The following is a 26,762-nucleotide window of genomic DNA, read 5'->3' on the forward strand; positions in this document are numbered from 1 at the left end:
AGCTCTACAGGAACAGGGTTGGAGTTTAAACCTACAGGACGGTAGCTCTACATAAGTTAAAACCTACAGGACGGTAGCTCTACAGGAACAGGGTTGGAGTTAAAACCTACAGGACCGTAGCTCTACAGGAACATGGTTGGAGTTAAAACCTACAGGACAGTAGATCTACAGGAACAGGGTTGGAGTTAAAACCTACAGGACGGTAGCTCTACAGGAACAGGGTTGGAGTTAAAACCTACAGGACGGTAGCTCTACAGGAACAAGGTTGGAGTTAAAACCTACAGGACGGTAGCTCTACAGGAACAGGGTTGGAGTTAAAACCTACAGGACGGTAGCTCTACAGGAACAGGGTTGGAGTTAAAACCTACAGGACGGTAGTTCTACAGGAGTTAAAACCTACAGGACGGTAGCTCTACAGGAACAGGGTTGGAGTTAAAACCTACAGGACGGTAGCTCTACAGGAACAGGGTTGGAGTTAAAAACCTACAGGATGGTAACTCTACAGGAACGGGGTTGGAGTTAAAACCTACAGGACGGTAGCTCTACAGGAACAGGGTTGGAGTTAAAACCTACAGGACTGTTGCTCTACAGGAACAGGGTTGGAGTTAAAACCTACAGGACTGTAGCTCTACAGGAACAGGGTTGGAGTTAAAACCTACAGGACTGTAGCTCTACAGGAACAGGGTTGTAGGTAAAACCTACAGGACGGTAGCTCTACAGGAACAGGGTTGGAGTTAAAACCTACAGGACAGTAGCTCTACAGGAACAGGGTTGTAGGTAAAACCTACAAGACTGTAACTACAGGAACAGGGTTGGAGTTAACCTACAGGACTTTAGCTCTACAGGAACATGGTTGGAGTTAAAACCTACAGGATGGTAGCTCTACAGGAACAGGGTTGGAGTTAACCTACAGGACTGTAGCTCTACAGGAACAGGGTTGGAGTTAAACACCTACAGGACTTTAGCTCTACAGGAACATGGTTGGAGTTAAAACCTACAGGACGGTAGCTCTACAGGACCAGTCAAAGGTTTTGACACACCTACTCATTCAAGGGTTCTTCTTTATTTTGACTATTTTCTACATTGTAGAATTATAGTGAAGACATCAAAGCTATGAAATAACACATATGGATGGTAGATCTACAGGACAGTAGATCTACAGGAACAGGGTTGGAGTTAAAACCTACAAGACTGTAACTCTACATGAACAGGGTTGGAGTTAAAACCTACTGGACGGTAGCTCTACAGGAACAGGGTTGTAGTTAAAACCTAGAGGACTGTAGCTCTACAGGAACAGGGTTGGAGTTAAAACCTACAAGACTGTAACTCTACATGAACAGGGTGGGAGTTAAAACCTACAGGACGGTAGCTCTACAGGAACAGGGTTGTAGTTAAAACCTAGAGGACGGTAGATCTACAGGAACAGGGTTGGAGTTAAAACCTACAGGACGGTAGCTCTACAGGAACAGGGTTGGAGTTAAAACCTACAGGACGGTAGCTCTATAGGAGTTAAAACCTACAGGACGGTAGCTCTACAGGAACAGGGTTGTAGTTAAAACGTACAGGACTGTAGCTCTACAGGAACATGGTTGGAGTTAAAACCTACAGGACGGTAGATCTACAGGAACAGGGTTGGAGTTAAAACATACAGGACGGTAGCTCTACAGGAACAGGGTTGAAGTTAGAACCTACAGGACTGTAGCTCTACAGGAACATGGTTGGAGTTAAAACCTACAGGACGGTAGCTCTACAGGAACAGGGTTGAAGTTAGAACCTACAGGACTGTAGCTCTACAGGAACATGGTTGGAGTTAAAACCTACAGGACGGTAGCTCTGCTGGAGTTAAAACCTACAGGACGGTAGCTCTACAGGAACAGTGTTGAAGTTAGAACCTACAGGACTGTAGCTCTACAGGAACATGGTTGGAGTTAAAACCTACAGGACGGTAGCTCTACTGGAGTTAAAACCTACAGGACGGTAGCTCTACAGGACCAGTCAAAAGTTTTGACACACCTACTCATTCAAGGGTTCTTCTTTATTTTGACTTTGTGTGTGTGTGTGTGTGTGTGTGTGTGTGTGTGTGTGTGTGTGTGTGTGTGTGTGTGTGTGTGTGTGTGAGAGACAGTTAAGACAGAAAGATGTGCTCAGTTGGTTGGCCATTTGAGCGTACATGGCAGCTGCCACATCTGAACGAAGTCCAGTGGAAATGCATTGCAGCCTTGACCCTCTATGGATACCTGCTGTTCTTTCTCTCTGTTTGGATTGGTCTTCATTTGATCCAGGCTTCATTAAATATACACCCCCCCCTTCTCTTGTCTCGCTCTCTCTCTCCACTCCCCCACCCCCTCTCCCTTTCTCTCTCTCTCTCTCTCTCTCCACTCCCCCCCCTCTCCCTTTCTCTCTCTCTCTCTGTCTCTCTTTCAAGGCCACTCTCCCCAGGTGATGGTGACTGAGCCGGAGCTGTGTAACCATAGGAACAGCTCCTCACCGACGGGGCCTACTCCAGACTGCTCTCCCCCCTCCCCAGACACTGCCCTGAAGAGCATTGACAGAGTCATCCGCCCACAGGTGAGCCACATAATGTAAACCTCCCCCGCGCCACACACACACACACACACACACACGGTGAATGGTGTATTTGGTTGAGTGAAGCTGTGTAGGGATGTGGGACCACAAATAGCTGTGACCTCTAAAGTGATCTTAGCAGAGGGTAATAGGTCTTTCACATTGGAAGAATATTCAGTTTGAGTACAGTAATGTTTTTATTCAATGTATCATGCCGCAATGACAACCTCTCTCTTGCTTTCTCTCTCTCTTTGTATCTCTCTCTCTCTCTTTGTATCTCTCTCTCTTTGTATCTCTCTCTCTTTGTATCTCTCTCTCTCTTTGTATCTCTCTCTCTCTTTGTATCTCTCTCTGTCTTTGTATCTCTCTCTCTCTCTTTGTATCTCTCTCTCTTTGTATCTCTCTCTCTCTTTGTATCTCTCTCTCTTTGTATCTCTCTCTCTTTGTATCTCTCTCTCTCTTTGTGTATCTCTCTCATCTCTTTCTTAAGCTCTTTCCCTCTTTTGTATTTCCATCTATTTTTCTATCTCTCTATTTTGCTCTCTCTCTGTCTCTGTCTCTGTCTCTGTCTCTCTCTGTCTCTGTCTCTCTCCTTATTTTTCCAGTGCAGTGTGATACTAGTATCACACACACACACCATTGTAGTGTGAAGGAATACTTGGCGCCTGGCTTGTTGAAGACAGGCGTTTACGGTTGCTGCAGCAGGTTTCAATATTTACCTCTCTCACAAACACACATAGACCCCCCCCCAACGTGCACATTGTCTATTTGAAATGTTTACATTTGCATAACAGCAGTAACAGGCTTTCCCTGCTACTGCTGTGTGTTCTAAGAGTGAAATAAACAATTAAAGAGCAGAATATGCACCAGCCTAATAACAAGCTAGAGTATTAGATTACATGATTCATTCTTGAAACTTGATTTACTTTCATATCATTGCTTCATCTGGCTAGTTCATCTGTTGTGAAATACAGTCTGTGTAGTCAATAGAGCTTTAACACAGGCTGTATCACAACTGGCCGTGATTGGGAGTCCCGTAGGGCGGCGCACGATTGGCCCAGCGTCTTCCGGGTTTGACCGGGGTAGGCCATGATTGTAAATAAGAATTTGTTCTTAACTGACTTGCCGAGTTAAATAAAGATTAAATAAAAAATTATAAATAAAAACTTGTTCCCTTGGGGACAGATCTAAGATCAGCTTATCCTCCCTAAATTCTATTTGTAACCTTAGGGGAGGGAACAGAAACAGACATTAGATCGGTGTCTAGGGTGATGTTGTCCAACTTCCAAGATCACCATGTCAGAAAAGGGTATCGGCTCATGTCGATGTGAATACCTTTTGTTCTCGTCGTTCTTTATTCTCCTTTCTGATCTGTTCTGCCGTCTGGCCATGTTAGATCCCCTAAAGCTCTTGATCTCTGACGGGAGCAGACAAAAGCAGAAAAAAGGAGGGATGTGACAAAGGGATGAACAGATAAAGAGGGGAGATGTGTGTGGTGTCTGTCTGTAAGTCTTTGTCAGGGGTGTTATCATCTCAATGATCTGAAGACCTGAGGCCATACCACTGTTCCTACACCCCACTGGCTTAAATGTCTGTCTTCACTGCTAAGCCGTGTGTGTGTGTGTGTGGGGGGGGGGGGTGTTGTTGTTTACCAGACAATCACACAGTACTAGTCACCACCCTGTGATGAGACCCCACTAGGCATGTTGCCTCTACACACACACACACACACACACATATATATATATATATATATATATATATGTGTGTCGGTTAGGGCTTCTACTTTGTGCATGACACAAGTCATTTTTCCAACAATTGTTTAAAGTCAGATTATTTCACTTATAATTCACTGTATCACAATTCCAGTGGGTCAGAAGTTTACATACACTAAGTTGACTGTGCCTTTTAAGCAGCTTGTAAAATTCCAGAAAATGATGTAATGGCTTTAGAAGCTTCCGATAGGCTAATTGACATAATTCGAGTCAATTGGAGGTGTACCTGTGGATGTATTTCAAGGCCTACCTTGAAACTCAGCTCAGTGCCTCTTTGCTTGACATCATGTGGAAATCAAAAGAAATCAGCCAAGACCTCAGAAAAAAAATTGTAGACATCCACAAGTCTGGTTCATCCTTGGGAGCAATTTCCAAATGCCTGAAGGTACCATGTTCATCTGTACAAACAATAGTATGCAAGTATAAACACCATGGGACCACACAGCTGTCATACCGCTCAGGAAGGAGACGCATTCTGTCTCCTAGAGATGCACGTATTTTGGTGCGAAAAGTGCAAATCAATCCCAGAACAACAGCAAACGACCTTGTGAAGATGCTGAAGGAAACAGGTACAAAAGCATCTCTATCCACAGTAAAACAAGTCCTATATCGAAGAACCCACTACTCCAAAACCGCCATAAAAAAGCCAGACTACGGTTTACAACTGCACATGGGGACAAAGATCATACTTTTTGGAGAAATGTCCTCTGGACTGATGAAACCAAAATAGAACTCTTTGGCCATAATGACCATTGTTATGTTTGGAGGAAAATGGGGGAGGCTTGCAAGCCAAAGAACACCATCCCAAGCATGGGGCTGGCAGCATCATGTTGTGGGGGTGCTTTGCTGGGGGTGCTTTGCTGCATGAGGGACTGGTGCACTTCACAAAATAGATGATGACATGAGGATGGAAAATTATGTGGATATATTGAAGCATCATCTCAAGACATCAGTCAGGAAGTTAAAGCTTGGTCACAAATGGGTCTTCCAAATGGACAATGACCCCAAGCATACTTCCAAAGTTGTGGAAAAATGGCTTAAGGACAACAAAGTCAAGGTATTGGAGTGTCCATCACAAAGCCCTGACCTCAATCCTATAGAAACTTTGTAGACAGAAGTGAAAAAGTGTGTGTGAGCAAGGAGGCCTACAAACCTGACTCAGTTACACCAGGAGGAATGGACCAAAATTCACCCAACTTATTGTGGGAAGCTTGTGGAAGGCTTCCCGAAACTTTTGACCCAAGTTGAAAAATTTAAAGGCAATGCTACCAAATACTAATTGAGTGTATGTAAACTTCTGACTCACTGGGAATGTGATGAAAGAAAGAAAAGCTTAAATATATCATTCTCTCTATTATTCTGACATTTCACATTCACATTCTTAAAATAAGGCGGTGATCCTAACTGACCTCAGACAGTGAATTTTTACAAGGAAATAATGTCAGGAATCATGAAACTGAGTTTAAATGTATTTGGCTAAGGTGTATGTAAACTTCTGACTTCAATTGTACATACCTATACACAGACACACACACCATATGCACATGATGCCACTCACACTAATTTCCTGCTTGCTCAAACCTCTCAATATTTAAGTTTAGGCATTAATTCAGAATGGTTAAGGAAAGAGAGCTCATCCGCCAACCCCACCTCACTAGCAAACCACAACCCTACTTGATGATAATCGCGTGCACTGTTGCCCCTAGTGCCCGGGTTTGAAAGCATCTCCTGACGTCCTGGGACCTGCACACACGTTGAATAACCCCCTGGATCTCCAGTTACCTGACTGCTCCTCCATCCCAATCTCTCGTTCTGTCCTTTTCTCTCTCCCTCCCCTCTGGTTAATTTATCAGACTGATGTCTTCTCTCTCTCCAAACACACTGGTGATGCACAGATGGTTATCAGGGATATTGAGACCTTGTGTGTGTGCTCGATCGCACACATGTATGTAGACCTTTGACGCCTTCCTTGAGACATTTCCCTGATAAACCTTAGTCTTCTATCTCCTGTGGTGCTGCCAGTCTCTCTCTCCAGCTCCAGTGATCTACCATGTCCACATGAGACACTGGTTATAACTGGAAGTATTGGCGATAACACAGTTACACACAAATGTGTGAACACACACGCGCTCCCCATCTCAAACAAACAGACACACGGAAGAGTGTTGATAAGGCAGACTTGCCTGTCTGCCTGTGCATACTATAGATTAGACATAGATATAGGTGACATAGAGAGGTTGAGTGAATGTAGAAGCATGGCACGCAGATAAGAGGGCACAACAAAACCTATTCCCCCTCAGGAGACTGAAAAGATTTGGCATGGGTCCTCAGATCCTCAAAAGGTTCTACAGCTGCACCATCGAGAGCATCCTGACCGGTTGCATCCCTGCCTGTTATGGCAACTACTCGGCCTCCGACCGCAAGGCACTACAGAGGGTAGTGCATACAGCCCAGTACATCACTGGGGCCAAGCTTCCTGCCTTCCAGGACCTCTATACCAGGCATTGTCAGAGGAAGGCCCTAAAAACTGTATAAGTCTCCAGCCACCCCAGTCATACTGTATTAAAAATAAATACAGAAATACCTTATTTACATAAGTATTCAGACCCTTTGCTAAGAGACTCGAAATTGAGTTCAGCTGCATCCTGTTTCCATTGATCATTCTTGTAGAAATACAGTGCCTTGCGAAAGTATTCGGCCCCCTTGAACTTTGCGACCTTTTGCCACATTTCAGGCTTCAAACATAAAGATATAAAACTGTATTTTTTTGTGAAGAATCAACAACAAGTGGGACACAAACATGAAGTGGAACGACATTTATTGGATATTTCAAACTTTTTTAACAAATCAAAAACTGAAAAATTGGGCGTTAAAAACCAATTCATGGGGTCGAAGGAATTGTCCATAAAGCTCAGAGACAGGATTGTGTCAAGGCGCAGATCTGGGGAAGGATACCAAAAGATGTCTGCAGCATTGAAGGTCCGCAAGAACACAGTGGCCTCCATCATTCTTAAATTGAAGAAATATGTAATCACCAAAACTCTTCCTAGAGCTGTCCGCCCGCCCAAATTGAGCAATTGAGGGAGAAGGGCCTTGGTCAGGGAGGTGACCTATCAGGCCTTTATGGTAGAGTGGCCAGAATGAAGCCACGCTTCAGTAAAAGGCACATGACAGCCCATTTGCTAAAAGGCCTAAAGAACTCTGACCATGAGAAACAAGATTCTCTGGTCTGATGAAACCAAGATTGAACTCTTTGGCCTGAATGCCAAGCGTCACATCTGGAGGAAGCCAGACACTGCTCATCAGCTGGCCTATACTATCCCAATGTGAAGCATGGTGGTGGTAGCACACAGCCAGACTTGAACCTGATCGAACATCTCTGGAAAGACCTGACAATAGCTGTGCAGTGATGCTCCCCATCCAACCATTTGTAACCGAAAGGTTGGTTGCTGGATCGAATCCCTTAGCTGACAAGGTAAAAATCTGTCGTTCTGCCCCTGAACATGGGCCGTCATTGTAAATAACAATTTGTTCTTAACTGACTTGCCTACTTAAATAAAACATTAAAAAAACATCAATCACTGATCCACTGGGGTTGTGTTTACAGACCGTGCTGCTCACACACACACAGAAGCACGCATATATACACACACCATGATCAATGGACTGTGATTATCTCTATTTGGTTTGACGGCAGATTGTGGAAGGGAGAGTGGAAAGACAAGAGAAAGACTGTGAAAGACTGAGTGCTTTAATGGGACTGAAAGGGAGATGTTGAGGGAGATAGATGGGGATGAGAGGGAGATGTTGAGGGAGATAGATGGGGATGAGAGGGAGATGTTGAGGGAGATAGATGGGGATGAGAGGGAGATGTTGAGGGAGATAGATGGGGATGAGAGGGAGATGTTGAGGGAGATAGATGGGGATGAGAGGGAGATGTTGACGGAGATATATAGGGGATGAGAGGGAGATGTTGAGGGAGATAGATAGGGATGAGAGGGAGATAGATAGGGGATGAGAGGGAGATGTTGAGGGAGATAGATAGGGGATGAGAGGGAGATGTTGAGGGAGATAGATGGGGATGAGAGGGAGATGTTGAGGGAGATATATGGGGATGAGAGGGAGATGTTGAGGGAGATAGATAGGGATGAGAGGGAGATGTTGAGGGAGATAGATAGGGGATGAGAGGGAGATGTTGAGGGAGATAGATAGGGGATGAGAGGGAGATGTTGAGGGAGATAGATGGGGATGAGAGGGAGATAGATAGGGGATGATAGGGAGATGTTGCGGGAGATGCATAGTGGATGAGAGGGAGATGTTGAGGGAGATAGATGGGGATGAGAGGGAGATGTTGAGGGAGATAGATAGGGGATGAGAGGGAGATGTTGAGGGAGATAGATGGGGATGAGAGGGAGATAGATAGGGGATGATAGGGAGATGTTGCGGGAGATGCATAGTGGATGAGAGGGAGATGTTGAGGGAGATAGATGGGGATGAGAGGGAGATGTTGAGGGAGATAGATAGGGATGAGAGGGAGATGTTGAATGAGAGATAGTGGATGAGAGGGAGATGTGGAGGTAGATTGAGAGGGAGATGTTGAATGAGAGATAGGGGATGAGAGGAAGATGTTGAATGAGAGATAGTGGATGAGAGGGAGATGTTGAGGGAGATAGTGGATGAGAGGGAGATGTTGATGGAGATTGAGAGGGAGATGTTGAATGAGAGGGGATGAGAGGGAGATGTTGAATGAGAGATAGTGGATGAGACGGAGATGTTGAATGAGAGAGTGGATGAGAGGGAGATGTTGAGGGAGATGTGGAGGGAGATGGATAGTGAATGAGAGAGAGATGTTGAGGGAGATTGAGAGGGAGATGTTGAATGAGATAGATAGGGGATGAGATGATGTTGAATGAGAGAGTGTGGATGAGAGGGAGATGATAGTGGATGAGAGGGAGATGAGAGGGAGATGATAGTGGATGAGAGGGAGATGATAGTGGATGAGAGGGAGATGGATAGTGGATGAGAGGGAGATGGATAGTGGATGAGAGGGAGATGGATAGTGGATGAGAGGGAGATGGATGGTGGATGAGAGGGAGATGGATGGTGGATGAGAGGGAGATGGATGGTGGATGAGAGGGAGATGGATGGTGGATGAGAGGGAGATGGATGGTGGATGAGAGGGAGATGTTGACGGAGATAGATAGGGGATGAGAGGGAGATGTTGAGGGAGATAGATGGGGATGAGAGGGAGATGTTGAGGGAGATAGATAGGGATGAGAGGGAGATAGATAGGGGATGAGAGGGAGATGTTGAGGGAGATAGATAGGGGATGAGAGGGAGATGTTGAGGGAGATAGATAGGGGATGAGAGGGAGATGTTGAGGGAGATAGATAGGGGATGAGAGGGAGATGTTGAGGGAGATAGATAGGGGATGAGAGGGAGATGTTGAGGGAGATAGATGGGGATGAGAGGGAGATAGATAGGGGATGATAGGGAGATGTTGCGGGAGATGCATAGTGGATGAGAGGGAGATGTTGAGGGAGATAGATGGGGATGAGAGGGAGATGTTGAGGGAGATAGATAGGGATGAGAGGGAGATGTTGAATGAGAGATAGTGGATGAGAGGGAGATGTGGAGGTAGATTGAGAGGGAGATGTTGAATGAGAGATAGGGGATGAGAGGAAGATGTTGAATGAGAGATAGTGGATGAGAGGGAGATGTTGAGGGAGATAGTGGATGAGAGGGAGATGTTGATGGAGATTGAGAGGGAGATGTTGAATGAGAGGGGATGAGAGGGAGATGTTGAATGAGAGATAGTGGATGAGACGGAGATGTTGAATGAGAGAGTGGATGAGAGGGAGATGTTGAGGGAGATGTGGAGGGAGATGGATAGTGAATGAGAGAGAGATGTTGAGGGAGATTGAGAGGGAGATGTTGAATGAGATAGATAGGGGATGAGATGATGTTGAATGAGAGAGTGTGGATGAGAGGGAGATGATAGTGAATGAGAGGGAGATGATAGTGGATGAGAGGGAGATGATAGTGGATGAGAGGGAGATGATAGTGGATGAGAGGGAGATGATAGTGGATGAGGGGGAGATGCATAGTGGATGAGAGGGAGATATTGAGGGAGATGGATAGTGGATGAGAGGGAGATGTTGGATGAGAGGGAGATGTTGAATGAGAGAGTGGATGCGACAGATGTTGAGGGAGATGTTGAGGGAGATGTGGAGGGAGATGGATAGTGGATGAGAGGGAGATGGATAGTGGATGAGAGGGAGATGGATAGTGGATGAGAGGGAGATGGATAGTGGATGAGAGGGAGATGGATAGTGGATGAGAGGGAGATGGATAGTGGATGAGAGGGAGATGGATAGTGGATGAGAGGGAGATGGATAGTGGATGAGAGGGAGATGGATGGTGGATGAGAGGGAGATGGATGGTGGATGAGAGGGAGATGGATGGTGGATGAGAGGGAGATGGATGGTGGATGAGAGGCAGATGGATGGTGGATGAGAGGGAGATGGATAGTGGATGAGAGGGAGATGGATAGTGGATGAGAGGGAGATGGATAGTGGATGAGAGGGAGATGGATAGTGGATGAGAGGGAGATGGATAGTGGATGAGAGGGAGATGGATAGTGGATGAGAGGGAGATGGATAGTGGATGAGAGGGAGATGGATAGTGGATGAGAGGGAGATGGATAGTGGATGAGAGGGAGATGGATAGTGGATGAGAGGGAGATGGATAGTGGATGAGAGGGAGATGGATAGTGGATGAGATGGATAGTGGATGAGAGGGAGATGGATGGTGGATGAGAGGGAGATGGATGGTGGATGAGAGGGAGATGGATGGTGGATGAGAGGGAGATGGATGGTGGATGAGAGGGAGATGGATAGTGGATGAGAGGGAGATGGATAGTGGATGAGAGGGAGATGGATAGTGGATGAGAGGGAGATGGATAGTGGATGACAGGGAGATGGATAGTGGATGAGAGGGAGATGGATAGTGGATGAGAGGGAGATGGATAGTGGATGAGTGGGAGATAGATAGTGGATGCGAGAGAGATGTTGAGGGAGATAGATAGTGGATGAGAGGGAGATTATGAGGGAGATGGGGGATGAGAGGGAGATAGATATGGGATGAGAGGGAGATGTTGATGGAGATAGTGGATGAGAGGGAGATAGATAGATAGATAGATAGGGGATGAGAGGGAGATAGACAGGGGATGAGAGAGATGTTGAGGGAGATACATAGTGGATGAGAGAGAGATGTTGAGGGAGATAGATAGTGGATGAGAGGGTGATTTTGAGGATGAGAGGGAGATAGGGGATGAGAGGGAGATGTTGAGGGAGATAGTGGATGAGAGGGAGATGTTGAGAGAATAGATTGTGGATGAGAGGGAGATTGGTAGTGGGTGAGAGGGAGATAGATAGTGGGAGAGAGGGAGATAGATAGTGGGAGAGAGGGAGATAGATAGTGGGAGAGAGGGAGATAGAAAGTGGGAGAGAGGGAGATAGAAAGTGGGAGAGAGGGAGATAGAGTTTCAGTGAGAGAGAGAGAATTAGAGGAAAAAAATAATTAAGGAAAGAGAAGTTGCAAGGGAGGCGTGACTGACAGAGAGAAAGTGAAAGATAAAGAGGGAGAGTAAGAGTGACAGGGAGAGCGAGAGTGACAGAGAGCGGCAGAGTGAGAGAGGATAGTGGAGTGACCTTCTGCCAGGTACTTACTAACGAGCCGACAGGGAACGTCTCCGCCCTGCCATTACCAAGGTCACTTCACTCCTAGTACCGGCCAATCAGCAGACAAACCTGCCTCTGCCCCTTGTCCCTTTAGAACATTGTAGCTGAAACACACTGCTGTCTACTGTATCAGATAGAACTGACTGGTAATAGGCACCATTTCAGATTGTGTAACTGTGAGAAAGACTTCTGATTTTGCTAAGCTAGTTTTCATAATTGTGTGGGTGTGAGTGTGTGCGGGTGGGGGGTCTGACTGATTTAAGGTTTTGATTACACACCCATTAGGGTGTCAAAGGCCCTGGGGTGTTGAGACTACACCACTGCTGAAACAGATCCAGGCTAGCGTTAACCTGTTTGGGATAGGGGGCAGCATTTTCAAGTTCGGATACAAAACGTGCTCAGAGTAAACTACCTGCTACTCAGGCCCAGAATCTAATATATGCATATTAACAGTAGATTTGGATAGAAAACACTCTGAAGTTTCTAAAACTGTTTGAATGTCTGTGAGTATAGCAGAACTCTTATGGCAGGCGAAAACCTGAGAAAAATCCAACCAGCAAGTGGGAAATCTGAGGTTTGTAGTTTTTCAACTCATTGCCTATCGAATATACAGTGTCTATGGGGTCATATTGCACTCCCTACGGCTTCCACTAGATGTTAAGTCTTTAGAACGTTGTTTCAGGCTTCTAGTGTGAAGGGGGAGAGAATGAGAGCTGTTTCAACCAGAGGTCTGACAGAAGGCCATGAGCTGATCACGTGCACGCCCGTGAGAGCGACCTGCGTTCCATTGCATTTCTTAAGGAATTCTCCTGTTGGAACATTATTGAAGATTTATGTTAAAAACATCCTAAAGATTGATTCTATACATTGTTTGACATGTTTTTACGAACTGTAATATAACTTTTTGAACTTTTCGTATGAATTTTCGCCTGGACTTGGATTTGTGTACTAAACGCGCTAACAAAAGGAGGTATTTGGACATAAATGGTGGACTTTATTGAACAAAACAAACATTTATTGTGGAACTGGGATTCCTTAAGGTGCATTCTGATGAAGATCATCAAAGGTAAGTGAATGTTTGTAATGCTATTTCTACCTTTTACTGACTCCACAACATGGTGAGTATCTGTATGGCTTGTTTTTGTGTCTGAGCGCCGTACTCAGATTATTGCATGGTTTGCTTTTTCCGAAAAGCTTTTTTGAAATCTGACACAGCGGTTGCACAAAGGAGAAGTATATCTATAATTCTGTGCATAACACTTGTATCTTTTATCAATGTTTATGATGCAAATTCGCCGGATGTTTTCGAGGCACAACATTACTGAACATAACCCGCCAATGTAAACAGACTTTTGGATATAAATATGAACTTTATCGAACAAAACATACATGTATTGTATAACATGAAGTCCTATGAGTGCCATCTGATGAAGATCATCAAAGGTTAGTGATTAATTTGATCTCTTTCTGCTTTTTGTGACTCCTCTCTTTGCTGGTAAATGGCTGTGTGTGTTTTTTCTGACTAGGCTCTGACCTAACATAATCATATGGTGTGCTTTCGCTGTAAAGCTTTTTTGAAATCAGACACGATGGGTAGATTAACAAGAAGTGTAGCTTTAATTTGGTTTATTGCACTTGACTTGTGAATATATGAAAGTTAAATCTTTCTAAAAAATCGTTTTGAATTACACGCTCTGCCTTTTCAGCGGATGTTGTCGAAGCGGAACCCCTAGCCTAACAAGTTTTAACCAACTGTATGCTACCTCCAACACACACAGAGACTGGCCCAGGCGCTAACGAATGCTAACTCCAATGCCCAGACTGGTCCAGGCTAACACGCTAACCAACGCTAACTCCACCACTCACAAACACTGGTCCAGGCTAAAGTGCTAACGAATGCTAACTCCAACACTCACAGACTGGTCCAGGCTAAGGTGCTAACCAACACTACCTTCACCACTCACCAAAACTTTCCCAGGCTAATGCTAACCAACACAAAGTCCACCACACTCTCTCTCCTCCACTGTTCAGGAATTCACTTTGCATATCCCTCTTCATATCTGATTGGTACAGACATGGCTCAATGACAGCTGACCTATCCTGTCAGAGTGCTGTGAGTTGTGAATGATTCCCAATGCCCCTGATTAGGTGTGTCCTGCTGGGGCCCAGATAATAAATGCAATTTTGCGTGTGTGTATATGTGTGAGTTTATGCATGGTGTGTGTGTGTGTGTGTGTGTGTGTGTGTGTGTGTGTGTGTGTGTGTGTGTGTGTGTGTGTGTGAGTTTATGCATGGTGTGTGTGTGGTATGTGTGTGTGTGTGAGAGAGTTTATGCATGTGAGAGAGTGTGTGTGTGAGAGTTTATGCATGTGTGTGTGTGTGTGTGATGTGTGAGTTTATGCATGGTGGGAGAGTTTATGCATGGTGTGTGTGTGTGTGTGTGTGTGTGTGTGTGTGTGTGTGTGTGTGTGAGAGAGTTTATGCATGGTGTGTGTGTGTGTGTGTGTGTGTGTGTGTGAGTTTATGCATGGTGTGTGTGTGTGTGTGTGTGTGTGTGTGTGTGTGTGTGTGTGTGTGTGTGTGTGTGTGTGTGTGTGTGTGTGTGTGTGTGTGTGTGTGTGTGTGTGTGAGTTTATGCATGGTGTGTGTGAGAGAGAGTTTATGCATGGTGTGTGTGTGTGTGTGTGAGAGTTTATGCATGGTGTGTGGTGTGTGTGTGTGTGTGTGTGTGTGTGTTTATGTGTGTGTGTGTGTGTGTGTGTGTGTGAGTTTATGCATGTGTGTGTGTGTGTGTGTGTGTGTGTGTGTGTGTGTGTGTGTGTGAGAGTTTATGCATGGTGTGTGTGTGTGTGTGTGTGTGAGAGAGTTTATGTGTGTGTGTGTGTGTGTGTGAGAGAGTTTATGCATGGTGTGTGTGTGTGTGAGAGAGAGTTTATGCATGGTGTGTGTGTGTGTGAGAGAGTTTATGCATGGTGTGTGTGTGTGTGTGTGTGTGTGTGTGTGTGTGTGTGTGTGTGTGTGTGAGAGAGTTTATGCATGGTGTGTGTGTGAGAGAGTTTATGCATGGTGTGTGTGTGTGTGTGTGTGAGAGAGTTTATGCATGGTGTGTGTGTGTGTGTGTGTGTGTGTGTGAGAGAGAGTTTATGCATGGTGTGTGTGTGTGTGTGTGTGTGTGTGAGAGAGAGTTTATGCATGGTGTGTGTGTGTGTGTGTGTGTGTGTGAGAGTTTATGCATGGTGTGTGTGTGTGTGTGTGTGTGAGAGAGAGTTTATGCATGTGTGTGTGAGAGAGAGTTTATGCATTTTGTGCCTTCAGAAAGTTTATATTAAGTTTACATGGTGTGTGTGTGTGTGAGAGAGTTTATCCATTTTGTTGTCTTGATTAAATTGAGATTGTTTTGTCACTGGCCTAGAGTTTATGCATGGTGTGTGTGTGTGTGTGTGTGTGAGAGAGAGTTTATGCATGGTGTGTGTGTGTGTGTGTGCGTGAGAGAGAGTTTATGCATGGTGTGTGTGTCTCTTTTGTGCCTTCAGAAAGTATTAATACCTCTCCATTTTGTTGTCTTGATTAAATTGAGATTGTTTTGTCACTGGCCTACCGGTACACACAATAGCTCATAATGTCAAAGTGGAGTTACACTACCGTTCAACAGTTTGGGGTCACTTAGAAATGTCCTTAGCCTTTAAAACTTAGAAATGTCCTTAGCCTTTTAAAACTTAGAAATGTCCTAGCCTTTTAAAATTTAGAAATGTCCTTAGCCTTTTAAAACTTAGAAATGTCCTAGCCTTTTAAAACTTAGAAATGTCCTAGCCTTTTAAAACTTAGAAATGTCCTAGCCTTTTAAAACTTAGAAATGTCCTAGCCTTTTAAAACTTAGAAATGTCCTTAGCCTTTTAAAACTTAGAAATGTCCTAGCCTTTTAAAACTTAGAAATGTCCTAGCCTTTTAAAACTTAGAAATGTCCTAGCCTTTTAAAACTTAGAAATGTCCTAGCCTTTTAAAACTTAGAAATGTCCTAGCCTTTTAAAACTTAGAAATGTCCTAGCCTTTTAAAACTTAGAAATGTCCTAGCCTTTTAAAACTTAGAAATGTCCTTAGCCTTTTAAAACTTAGAAATGTCCTAGCCTTTTAAAACTTAGAAATGTCCTAGCCTTTTAAAACTTAGAAATGTCCTTAGCCTTTTAAAACTTAGAAATGTCCTTAGCCTTTTAAAACTTAGAAATGTCCTAGCCTTTTAAAACTTAGAAATGTCCTAGCCTTTTAAAACTTAGAAATGTCCTAGCCTTTTAAAACTTAGAAATGTCCTAGCCTTTTAAAACTTAGAAATGTCCTTAGCCTTTTAAAACTTAGAAATGTCCTTAGCCTTTTAAAACTTAGAAATGTCCTTAGCCTTTTAAAACTTAGAAATGTCCTTAGCCTTTTAAAACTTAGAAATGTCCTTAGCCTTTTAAAACTTAGAAATGTCCTAGCCTTTTAAAACTTAGAAATGTCCTAGCCTTTTAAAACTTAGAAATGTCCTAGCCTTTTAAAACTTAGAAGTGTCCTTAGCCTTTTAAAACTTAGAAATGTCCTTAGCCTTTTAAAATTATAAACTTGGATTAGCTAACACAATGTGCCATTGGAGCACAGGAGTGATGGTTGCTGATAATGGGCCTCTGTATGCCTATGTAGATATTCCATAACAAATCTGCCGTTTCCAGCTACAATAGTCATTTACAACATTAACAATGTCTACACTGTATTTCTGATCAATTTGATGTTATTTTAGTGGACAAAAAATTAGCTTTTCTTTCAAAAACAAGGACATTTCTAAGTGACCCCAAACTTTTGAATGGTAGTGTATGTTTTTCTAAATGTTTTACAAATTAATAAAAAATGAAAAGCTGAAATGCATCAGTAAGTATTCAACTTCTTTGTTATGGTAAGCCTAAATACGTTCAGGAGTAAAAATGTGCTTAACAAGTCACATAATAAGTTGCATGGACTCACTCTGTGTCCAATAATAGTGTTTAACATTATTTTTGAATGTCTGCCTCAGCTCGGCCACTCTCCATATTTTCAAGCATAGTTGCGGCTGTTCATGTTATGGGAATGCTTGTAATCGTTAAGGACGGGGGAATTGTCCAGATAAAATATTTACAAAATGGAGCTAAGCACAGGCAAAATCCTAGAGGAAAACCTGGTCCAGTCTGCTTTCCACCAGACACTGGGAGGTTATTTCACCTTTCAGCCGGACAATAACCGAAATCACAAGGCCAACTTTCCACTGGAGTTGCTCACCAAGAAGACCGTGAATGTTCCTGAATGGCCGAGTTACAGATGTTGACTTAAGTCTGCTGAAAATCTATGGCAAGACCTGAATGAAAATGGTTGTCTAGCAATGATCAGCAACCACTTTGACAGACCTTGAAGAAGTTTGAAAAATATAATGGGCAAATATTGCACAATCCAGGTGTGGAAAGCTCTTAGAGACTCGCCCAGAAAGACTCACAGCTGTAATCGCTGCCAAGATGCTTCTACAAAGTATTGACTCGGGTGTGAATACTAATGTGAATCAGATATTTATGTGTTTCATTTTCAATGCATTTGCTAAAATATCAACATGTTTTCACTTTCATATTATGTGGTATTGTGTGTAGATGGATGAGCAAAATAAATACAGTATGTAATTTATTTTGAATTCAGGCCATAACACAACAAAATGTGGAATAAGTGAAGGGGTATGAATACTTTCCAAATGTACTGTATGTTCTGGTTACGGTCTTTTGCTGTGTCATTTCCTGCTTTGTATGGCTGTGTTGCCAAGGCAACCCCTTTGGATTTGGAAACTAAATGACTTTATTCACGCCGAGAGGAAAGGTTATTTAGAAATGCACTTTATTAAGGAGAATCAACTCAAACGAAACTCAAGTGAATTTTACCTCCTTTACGTTGATAAAAAATCTGTACTTAATTATTGAAATATACTGACAGGACATATAATCATTAGACTAATTTGAATAATGATGTTTTCTTCCCCTGATAAAACGTTACAAAATGAAGTGTGTTCAAATGGCAATAATGAACATGCCATCAAAATATTATTTTATCTCCCATGTGCTGTTTTCCATTCATTAGTGTAGATTATGTCTTTCCACTCCCTCCCTTGTTCCCAGAGAGGCTTTGCACACACACACGAACATGGACACGCACACACACACTTCCAGCTCCATCAATTTACCCTGGAATCTCCCAACCTGCACAAGGCCCAATTAGAATAATGACTATCCATACATTAACTCACAATTCCTCACTCACACCTGGTGTCTGCTGGAAATAATGGGTTTCACCATTGGGCATGACATTGAAAGCATTACACACGTGCGCATACACACACACACACTAACACACATTCTCTCACTCTCTCTCACATGCACATATACACTCTCTCTCAATTCAATTCAAGGGGCTTTATTGGCATGGGAAACATATGTTTACATTGCCAAAGCAATTGAAATGGATCAACAAAAGTGAATTAAACGATAAAAAGTGAACAGTAAAATTTACACTCATACAAGTTCCAAAATAATAGACATTTCAAATGTCATGTCTATATACAGTGTTGTAACGATGTGAAAATAGTTCAAGTAAAAAAGATGAAATAAATCAACATAAATATGGGTTGTAATTACAATGGTGTTTGTTCTTCACTGGTTGCCCTTTTCTTGTGGCAACAGGTCACAAATCTTGCTTCCCCCAGTAGATATGGTAGTTTATCAAAATTGGATTTGTTTTTCGAATTCTTTGTGGATCTGTGTAATCTGAGGGAAATATGTGTCTCTAATATGGTCATACATTGGGTAGGGGTTAGGAAGTGTAGCTCAGTTTTCACCTCATTTTGTGGGCAGTATGCACATACAGTGGGGCAAAAAAGTATTTAGTCAGCCACCAATTGTGCAAGTTCTCCCACTTAAAAAGATGAGAGAGGCCTGTGATTTTCATCATAGGTACACTGCAACTGTGACAGACAAAATGAGGAAAAAAATACAGAAAATCATATTTTAGGATTTTTTATGAATTTATTTGCAAATTATGGTGGAAAATAAGTATTTGGTCAATAACAAAAGTTTATCTCAATCCTTGGTTGTATACCCTTTGTTGGCAATGACAGAGGTCAAACATATTCTGTAAGTCTTCACAAGGTTTTCACACACTGTTGCTGGTATTTTGGCCCATTCCTCCATGCAGATCTCCTCTAGAGCAGTGATGTTTTGGGGCTGTTGCTGGGCAACACGGACTTTCAACTCCCTCCAAAGATTGTCAATGGGGTTGAGATCTGGAGACTGGCCAGGCCACTCCAGGACCTTGAAATGCTTCTTACGAAGCCACTCCTTCATTGCCCGGGTGGTGTGTTTGGGATCATTGTCATGCTGAAAGACCCAGCCACGTTTCATCTTCAATGCCATTGCTGATGGAAGTAGGTTTTCACTCAAAATCTCACGATACATGGCCCCATTCATTCTTTCCTTTACACGGATCAGTCCCTTTGCAGAAAAACAGCCCCAAAGCATGATGTTTACACCCCCATGCTTCACAGTAGGTATGGCGTTCTTTGGATGCAACTCAGCATTTTTTGCCCTCCAAACACGACGAGTTGAGTTTTTACCAAAAAGTTTTATTTTGGTTTCATCTGACCATATGACATTCTCCCAATCTTCTTCTGGATCATCCAAATGCTCTCTAGCAAACTTCAGACGGGCCTGGACATGTACTGGCTTAAGCAGGGGACACGTCTGGCACTGCAGGACTTGAGTCCCTGGCGGCGTAGTGTGTTACTGATGGTAGGCTTTGTTACTTTGGTCCCAGCTCCCTGCAGGTCATTCACTAGGTCCCCCCATGTGGTTCTGGCATTTTTGCTCACCGTTCTTGTGATTATTTTGACCCCACGGGGTGAGATCTTGCGTGGAGCCCCAGATCGAGGGAGATTATCAGTGGTCTTGTATGTCTTCCATTTCCTAATAATTGCTCCCACAGTTGATTTCAAACTTCAAACCAAGCTGCTTACCTATTGCAGATTCCCAGCCTGGTGCAGGTCTACAATTTTCTTTCTGGTGTCCTTTGACAGCTCTTTGGTCTTGGCCATAGTGGAGTTTGGAGTGTGACTGTTTGAGGTTGTGGACAGGTGTCTATTATACTGATAACAAGTTCAAACAGGTGCCATTAATACAGGTAACGAGTGGAGGACAGAGGAGCCTCTTAAAGAAGAAGTTACAGATCTTCGAGAGCCAGAAAACTTGCTTGTTTGTAGGTGACCAAATACTTATTTTCCACCATAATTTGCAAATAAATTTATGAAAAATCCTACAATGTGATTTTCTGGATTTTTTTTCTCATTTTGTCTGTCATAGTTGAAGTGTACCTATGATGAAAATTACAGGCCTCTCTCGTCTTTTTAAGTGGGAAAACTTGCGCAATTGGTGGCTGACTAAATACTTTTTTGCCCCACTGTATCCTGCCTTCTCTTGAGAGCCAGGTCTGCCTACGGTGGCCTTTCTCAATAGCAAGACTATGCTCACTGAGACTGTACATAGTCAAAGATTTCCTTAATTTTGGGTCAGTCACAGTGGTCAGGTATTCTGCCACTGTGTACTCTCTGTTTATGGCCAATTAGCCTTCTAGTTTGCTCTGTTCTCACAATTCAATTTCCAATCTCTGTTTCTCTCGGTCTCTCTCTCTGTACACCTCACTCCAGTGTGAAAAAGGGGCTTTGCCTAATGAGCATGACATTAACACATGCAAGCACACACACACACACACACACACACACACACACACACACACACACACACACACACACACACACACACACACACACACACACACACACACACACACACACCAATACACAACTAAATGAGTTGTTTGTGTCAGGTGTGGGAGATAAATAATAGAAGAGGGAGTGTTGCTCCTACTCCCCCTCTTTCTCATGTTCCCTGATCTGAAACCTGGTATTCCATGTGGAACAGTAACTTTACAAGCGAGCTGACGTAGAGTGTGTTTCTCCGTGATTGTGTGTGCGAGTGTATGTGTGCTCTGAACAGGCGTGGAGTGTTTATTAACCGTCCAATTGTCAGGCATGACATGTTCATTAGCTGGCCTTGCATTGTGAACACTGGGACCCTTGAGAGGTGTGTCTGAGGTCTTAATGAACCAGGAGGGAGGGAGGGGGAGAAGAGGGAGAGGGAGAGCGAGAGCGAGAGAAAGAGAAGGGGCGAATGGGGCAAGAAAGTTGAAGAAGAGTGTAGCATCACAGAGGAAGAGGAGAGAAGTGTAGCATCACAGAGGAAGAGGAAAGAAGTGTAGCATCACAGAGGGAGAGGAAAGAAGTGTAGCATCACAGAGGGAGAGGAAAGAAGTGTAGCATCACAGAGGGAGAGGAAAGAAGTGTAGCATCACGGAGGGAGAGGAAAGAAGTGTAGCATCACAGAGGGAGAGGAGTGAAGTGTAGCATCACAGGGGGAGAGGGGTGAAGCCTCACAGAGGGAGAGGAGAGTAGTGTAGCATCACAGAGGGAGAGGAGATGAGTGTAGCATCACAGAGGGAGAGGAGAGAAGTGTAGCATCACAGAGGGAGAGGAGATGAGTGTAGCATCACAGAGGGAGAGGAGAGAAGTGTAGCATCACAGAGGGAGAGGAGTGAAGAGGAGCCTCACAGAGGGAGAGGAGTGGAGCCTCACAGAGGGAGAGGAGTGGAGCCTCACAGTGGGAGAGGAGTGAAGTGGAGCCTCACAGAGGGAGAGGAGTGGAGCCTCACAGTGGGAGAGGAGTGATGTGGAGCCTCACAGAGGGAGAGAAGTGTAGCATCACAGAGGGAGAGGAGTGTAGCATCACAGAGGGAGAGGAGTGGAGCCTCACAGAAGGAGAGGAGTGTAGCATCACAGAGGGAGAGGAGTAAGGTGTTGCATCACAGAGGGAGAGGAGTGAAGTGTAGCATCACAGAGGGAGAGGAGTGAAGTGTAGCATCACAGAGGGAGAGGAGTGAAGTGCAGCATCACAGAGGGAGAGGAGTGAAGTGTTGCATCACAGAGGGAGAGGAGTGAAGTGTAGCATCACAGAGGGAGAGGAGTGAAGTGTTGCATCACAGAGGGAGGGGAGTGAAGTGTAGCATCACAGAGGGAGAGGAGTGAAGTGTTGCATCACAGAGGGAGAGGAGTGAAGTGTAGCATCACAGAGGGAGAGGAGAGAAGTGTAGCATCACAGAGGGAGAGGAGTGAAGTGGAGCCTCACAGAGGGAGAGGAGTGGAGCCTCACAGTGGGAGAGGAGTGAAGTGGAGCCTCACAGAGGGAGAGGAGTGGAGCCTCACAGTGGGAGAGGAGTGATGTGGAGCCTCACAGAGGGAGAGGAGTGAAGTGGAGCCTCACAGAGGGAGAGAAGTGTAGCATCACAGAGGGAGAGGAGTGAAGTGTAGCATCACAGAGGGAGAGGAGTGAAGTGTAGCATCACAGAGGGAGAGGAGTGAAGTGTTGCATCACAGAGGGAGGGGAGTGAAGTGTAGCATTACAGAGGGAGAGGAGTGAAGTGTTGCATCACAGAGGGAGAGGAGTGAAGTGTAGCATCACAGAGGGAGAGGAGAGAAGTGTAGCATCACAGGGGGAGAGGAGTGAAGTGTAGCATCACAGAGGGAGAGGAGTGAAGTGTAGCATCACAGAGGGAGAGGAGAGAAGTGTAGCATCACAGGGGGAGAGGAGTGAAGTGTAGCATCACAGAGGGAGAGGAGTGAAGTGTTGCATCACAGAGGGAGAGGAGTTAAGTGTAGCATTACAGGGGGAGAGGAGTGTAGCATCACAGAGGGAGAAGAGAGGAAAACTATATAATGTGAGTATGAATGTTTATGAATACAGTCATTATGATGAGGATTACATATACACAAGGAGAGAGACACACATTCACCTACTTTGTACTCCTATGTTGTTCACTTATTCAAAATATGGGGCAGACCTGGCTCCTGCTCAACAGCTGGTGAATCTCCAGACCTTCAATCTTCATTGACGTGTCTTGGGGGACATACACTAGATCATTCACTGGTACAAATACCAGAAATACATACACTGGTACAAATACCATAAATATGTCAAATATACAGTGCCATGAAAAATATTTGCCCCCTTTCTAATTTTCCTTACTTTTGAATGTTTTTTATCTGATCTTCAACCAAAACCTAATATTAGATCAAGAGAACCTGGGTGAACAAATAACACAACTACCTATTTATTTCACAAACAAAGTTATGCAACACCTAATTCCCCTGTGTGAAAAAGTAATTGACCCATTTCACTCAGTAATGGGTTGTGCCATCTTTCACTGCCATGACTCCAACCAAACGCTTCCTGGAGTTGTTGATCAGTCTCTCACGTCACTGTGGAGGAATTTTGGTTGACTCTTGCATGCAGAACTGCTGTAACTCAGTGACATTTGTGGGTTTTCAAGCATGAACTGCTCAAATAAAATAAAATCAAACTTTATTTGTCACATGTACACCTTACTGTGAAATACTTACAAGCCCCTAACCAACAGTGCAGTTCAAGAAGAGTTAAGAAAATATTTACCAAATAAACTCAAGTAAAAATTATATACAGGGGATACCGGTACCGAGTCGGTGTGCGGGGATAGATCAAGCTAGAGGTTAGAGGTAATTTGTACATGGAGGTAGGGGTGAAGTGACTATGCATAGATAATAAACAGCTAGTAGCATCAGTGTACAAAACAAATGGGGGGGGGGGGTAATAGTCCGGTGGCCATTTGATTGATTAATTGTTCAGCAGTCTTATGGCTTGGGGGTAGATGCTGTTAAGGAGCCTTTTGATCCTAGACTTGGTGCTCCGGTGCTGTGCTGTAGCAGAGATAACAGTCTATGACTTGGGTGACTGGAGTATGACAATTTTATGGGATTACCTCTGACACCGCCTATTGTATAGGTCCTGGATGTCAGGAAGCTTGGCCCCAGTGATGTACTGGGCCGTACGCACTAGCGCCTCTGTAGCATCTTACGGTCAGATGCCAAGCAGTTGCCATACCTGTCGGTGATGCAACCGGTCAGGATGCTCTCTGGTGCAGCTGTAGAACTTTTTGAGTATCTGGGGACCCATGCCAAATCTTTTCAGTCTCCTGAGGGGGAAAAGGTCTTGTCGTGCCCCCTTCATGACTGTCTTGGTGTGTTTGGACCATGATCGATGGTTGGTGATGTGGACGCCAAGGAACTTGAAACTCCGACCCGCTCCACTACAGCCCGTTGATGTTAATGGGGGCCTGTTAGGTCCACCTTTTCCTGTAGTCCACGATCAGGAAGTCCAGGATCCAGTTGCAGAGGGAGGTGTTTCGTCCCAGGGTCCGTAGCTTAGTGATCAGCATCGTGGGCACTATGGTGTTGAATGCAGAGCTGGAGTCAGTGAACAGCATTCTCATATAGGTGTTCCTTTTGTCCAGGTGGGAAAGGGCAGTGTGGAGTGCGATGGAGATTGTGTCATCTGTGAATCTGTTGGGGCGGTATGCAAATTGGAGTGGGTCTAGGGTATCCAGGAAGATGCTGTTGATGTGAGCCATGACCAGCCTTTTAAAGCACTTCATGGCTTCCAACATGAGTGCTACGTGGCCGTAATCATTTGGGCAGGTTACCTGCTCTCGTGCATGCTTCAGTGTTGCTTGCCTCGAAGCGAGCATAAAAAGCATTTAGCTAGTCTGGTAGGCTCACGTCACTGGGCAGCTCACGTCTGGGGTTCCCTTTGTAGTCCATAATAGTGGACACATCCGACGAGCATCAGAGTTGGTGTAGTAGGATTCAATCTTAATCCTGTATTGATGCTTTGCTTGTTTGATGGTTTGTCTGAGGGCATAGCGGGATTTGTTATTGGCCTCCAGATTAGTGTCCCGCTCCTTGAAAGCGGCAGCTCTAGCCTTTAGCTCGATGCAGATGTTGCCTGTAATCCATGGCTTCTGGTTGGGATATGTACGTACAGTCACTGTAGGGACAACGTTGTTGATGCACTTATTGATGAAGCCGATGACTGAGGTGGTATACTCCTCAATGCCTTTGGATGATCCCAGAACATATTCCAGTCTGTGCTAGCAAATCAGTCCTGTAGCGTAGCATCCGCGTCATCTGACCACTTCCGTATTAAGTTAATACTTCCTGCATAGTTTTTGCTTGTAAGCAGAATCAGGAGGATAGAATTATGATCAGAATTGCCAAATGGAGAGCGGGGGAGAGCTTTGATTGCATCTGTGTGTGGAGTAAATGTGGTCTCGAGTTGTTTTTTTTCCCTCTGGTTGCACATGTGACATGCTGGTAAATTTGGAATAAAACTGATTTAAATTTGCCTGCATTAAAGTCCCCGGCCACAAGGAGCGCTGCTTCTGGGTGAGCATTTTCTTGTTTGTTTATGGCCGTATAGAGTTGGTTGAGTGAGGTCTTAGTGCCAGCATTGGTCTGTGGTGGTAAATAGATGGCTACGAAAAATATAGATGAGAACTCTCTTAGTAGATAGTGTGGTCTACAGCTTATCATAAGGTACTCTACCTCAGGTGAGCAATACCTCGAGACTTCTTTAATATTATACATTGTGCACCAGCTGTTATTGACAAAATGACACGCACACCCACCCCTCGTCTTACCAAACGTAGCTTCTCTGTTCTGTCGGCGCATTGAAAATCCCTCCAGCTCTATATTATCCGTGTCGTCGTTCAGCCATGACTCGGTGTAACATAAGATTTTTGTATTTTTTACATGATAATCGTAATCGTAGATCATTATTTTTTTTCCCATGTTAGCAAGTAGAAATGATGGCAGTTGGAGTTTACTCGCTCGCCTACATATTCTCAAAGGCAGCCTGATCTGCGTCCTCTTTTCCTCCATCTTTTCTTCACGCAAATGACGGGGATTTGGGCCTGTTCCCGGGAGAGCCTTATATCTTTCTCGTCAGACTCGTTAAAGGAAAACGTTTCTTCCAGTTCATGGTGAGTCATCCCAGTTCTGATGTCCAGAAGTTATTTTCGGTCATAAGAGGCGGTAGCAGCAACATTATGTACAAAATAAGTTAAAAACAATGCAAAAAACAAACATAATTGCTCAATTGGTTACCTGCATGTAAAACTTCAGCCATCCTCTTCTGTGCCATTACATTATGCTCATTTCAAGTCCTGTCACAACCTCTCAATTGGGATTAGGTCTGGACTTTGACTAGACCATTCCAAAACTTCAAATGTTTATTTTTAGCCATTTTCATGTGACTTGATTGTTTGTTTTGTATCATTGCCTTGCTGCATGACCCAGCTGCACTTCAACTTCAGCTCACAGACGGATGTCCTGACATTCTCCTGTAGAATTCTCTGATACACAGCAGAATTCATGGTTCTTTCTATTAAAGCAAGTCATCTCGGTCCAGAGGCAGCAAAGCATCCCCGAACCATCACACTACCACCACCATGCTTGACCGTTGGTAAAAGGTTCTTACTGTGGAATGCAGTGTTTGGTTTTCGCCAGGCATCATGGGACCCATGTTGACCAAAAAGTTATGCTTTGGAATCATCCGTCCATAGAACATTCTTCCAAGAGTATTGATGATCATCCAAGTGCTTCCGGGTACTTTTTGGCAATCTTGAGTCAACTTTTTGAATGAGATGAGTTTTTTGTAAAGTCAGGTTCCCT

The 26,762-nt window shown here is 44.2% G+C and overlaps 1 protein-coding gene across 1 annotated transcript in view; it reads left to right on the forward strand.

Annotated features, from left to right (window-relative positions):
* Positions 1-26,762, forward strand: part of LOC135515071 (ankyrin repeat and sterile alpha motif domain-containing protein 1B-like) — a 416,040-nt gene that overhangs the window by 242,435 nt on the left and 146,843 nt on the right. Inside the window, 1 exon segment of the mRNA XM_064938895.1 lies at positions 2,426-2,568. Coding sequence (XP_064794967.1) covers positions 2,426-2,568 — 143 coding nt within the window.

The sequence above is a fragment of the Oncorhynchus masou genome, chromosome 26, assembly GCF_036934945.1.
Source record: "Oncorhynchus masou masou isolate Uvic2021 chromosome 26, UVic_Omas_1.1, whole genome shotgun sequence".
NCBI lineage: Eukaryota > Metazoa > Chordata > Actinopteri > Salmoniformes > Salmonidae > Oncorhynchus > Oncorhynchus masou.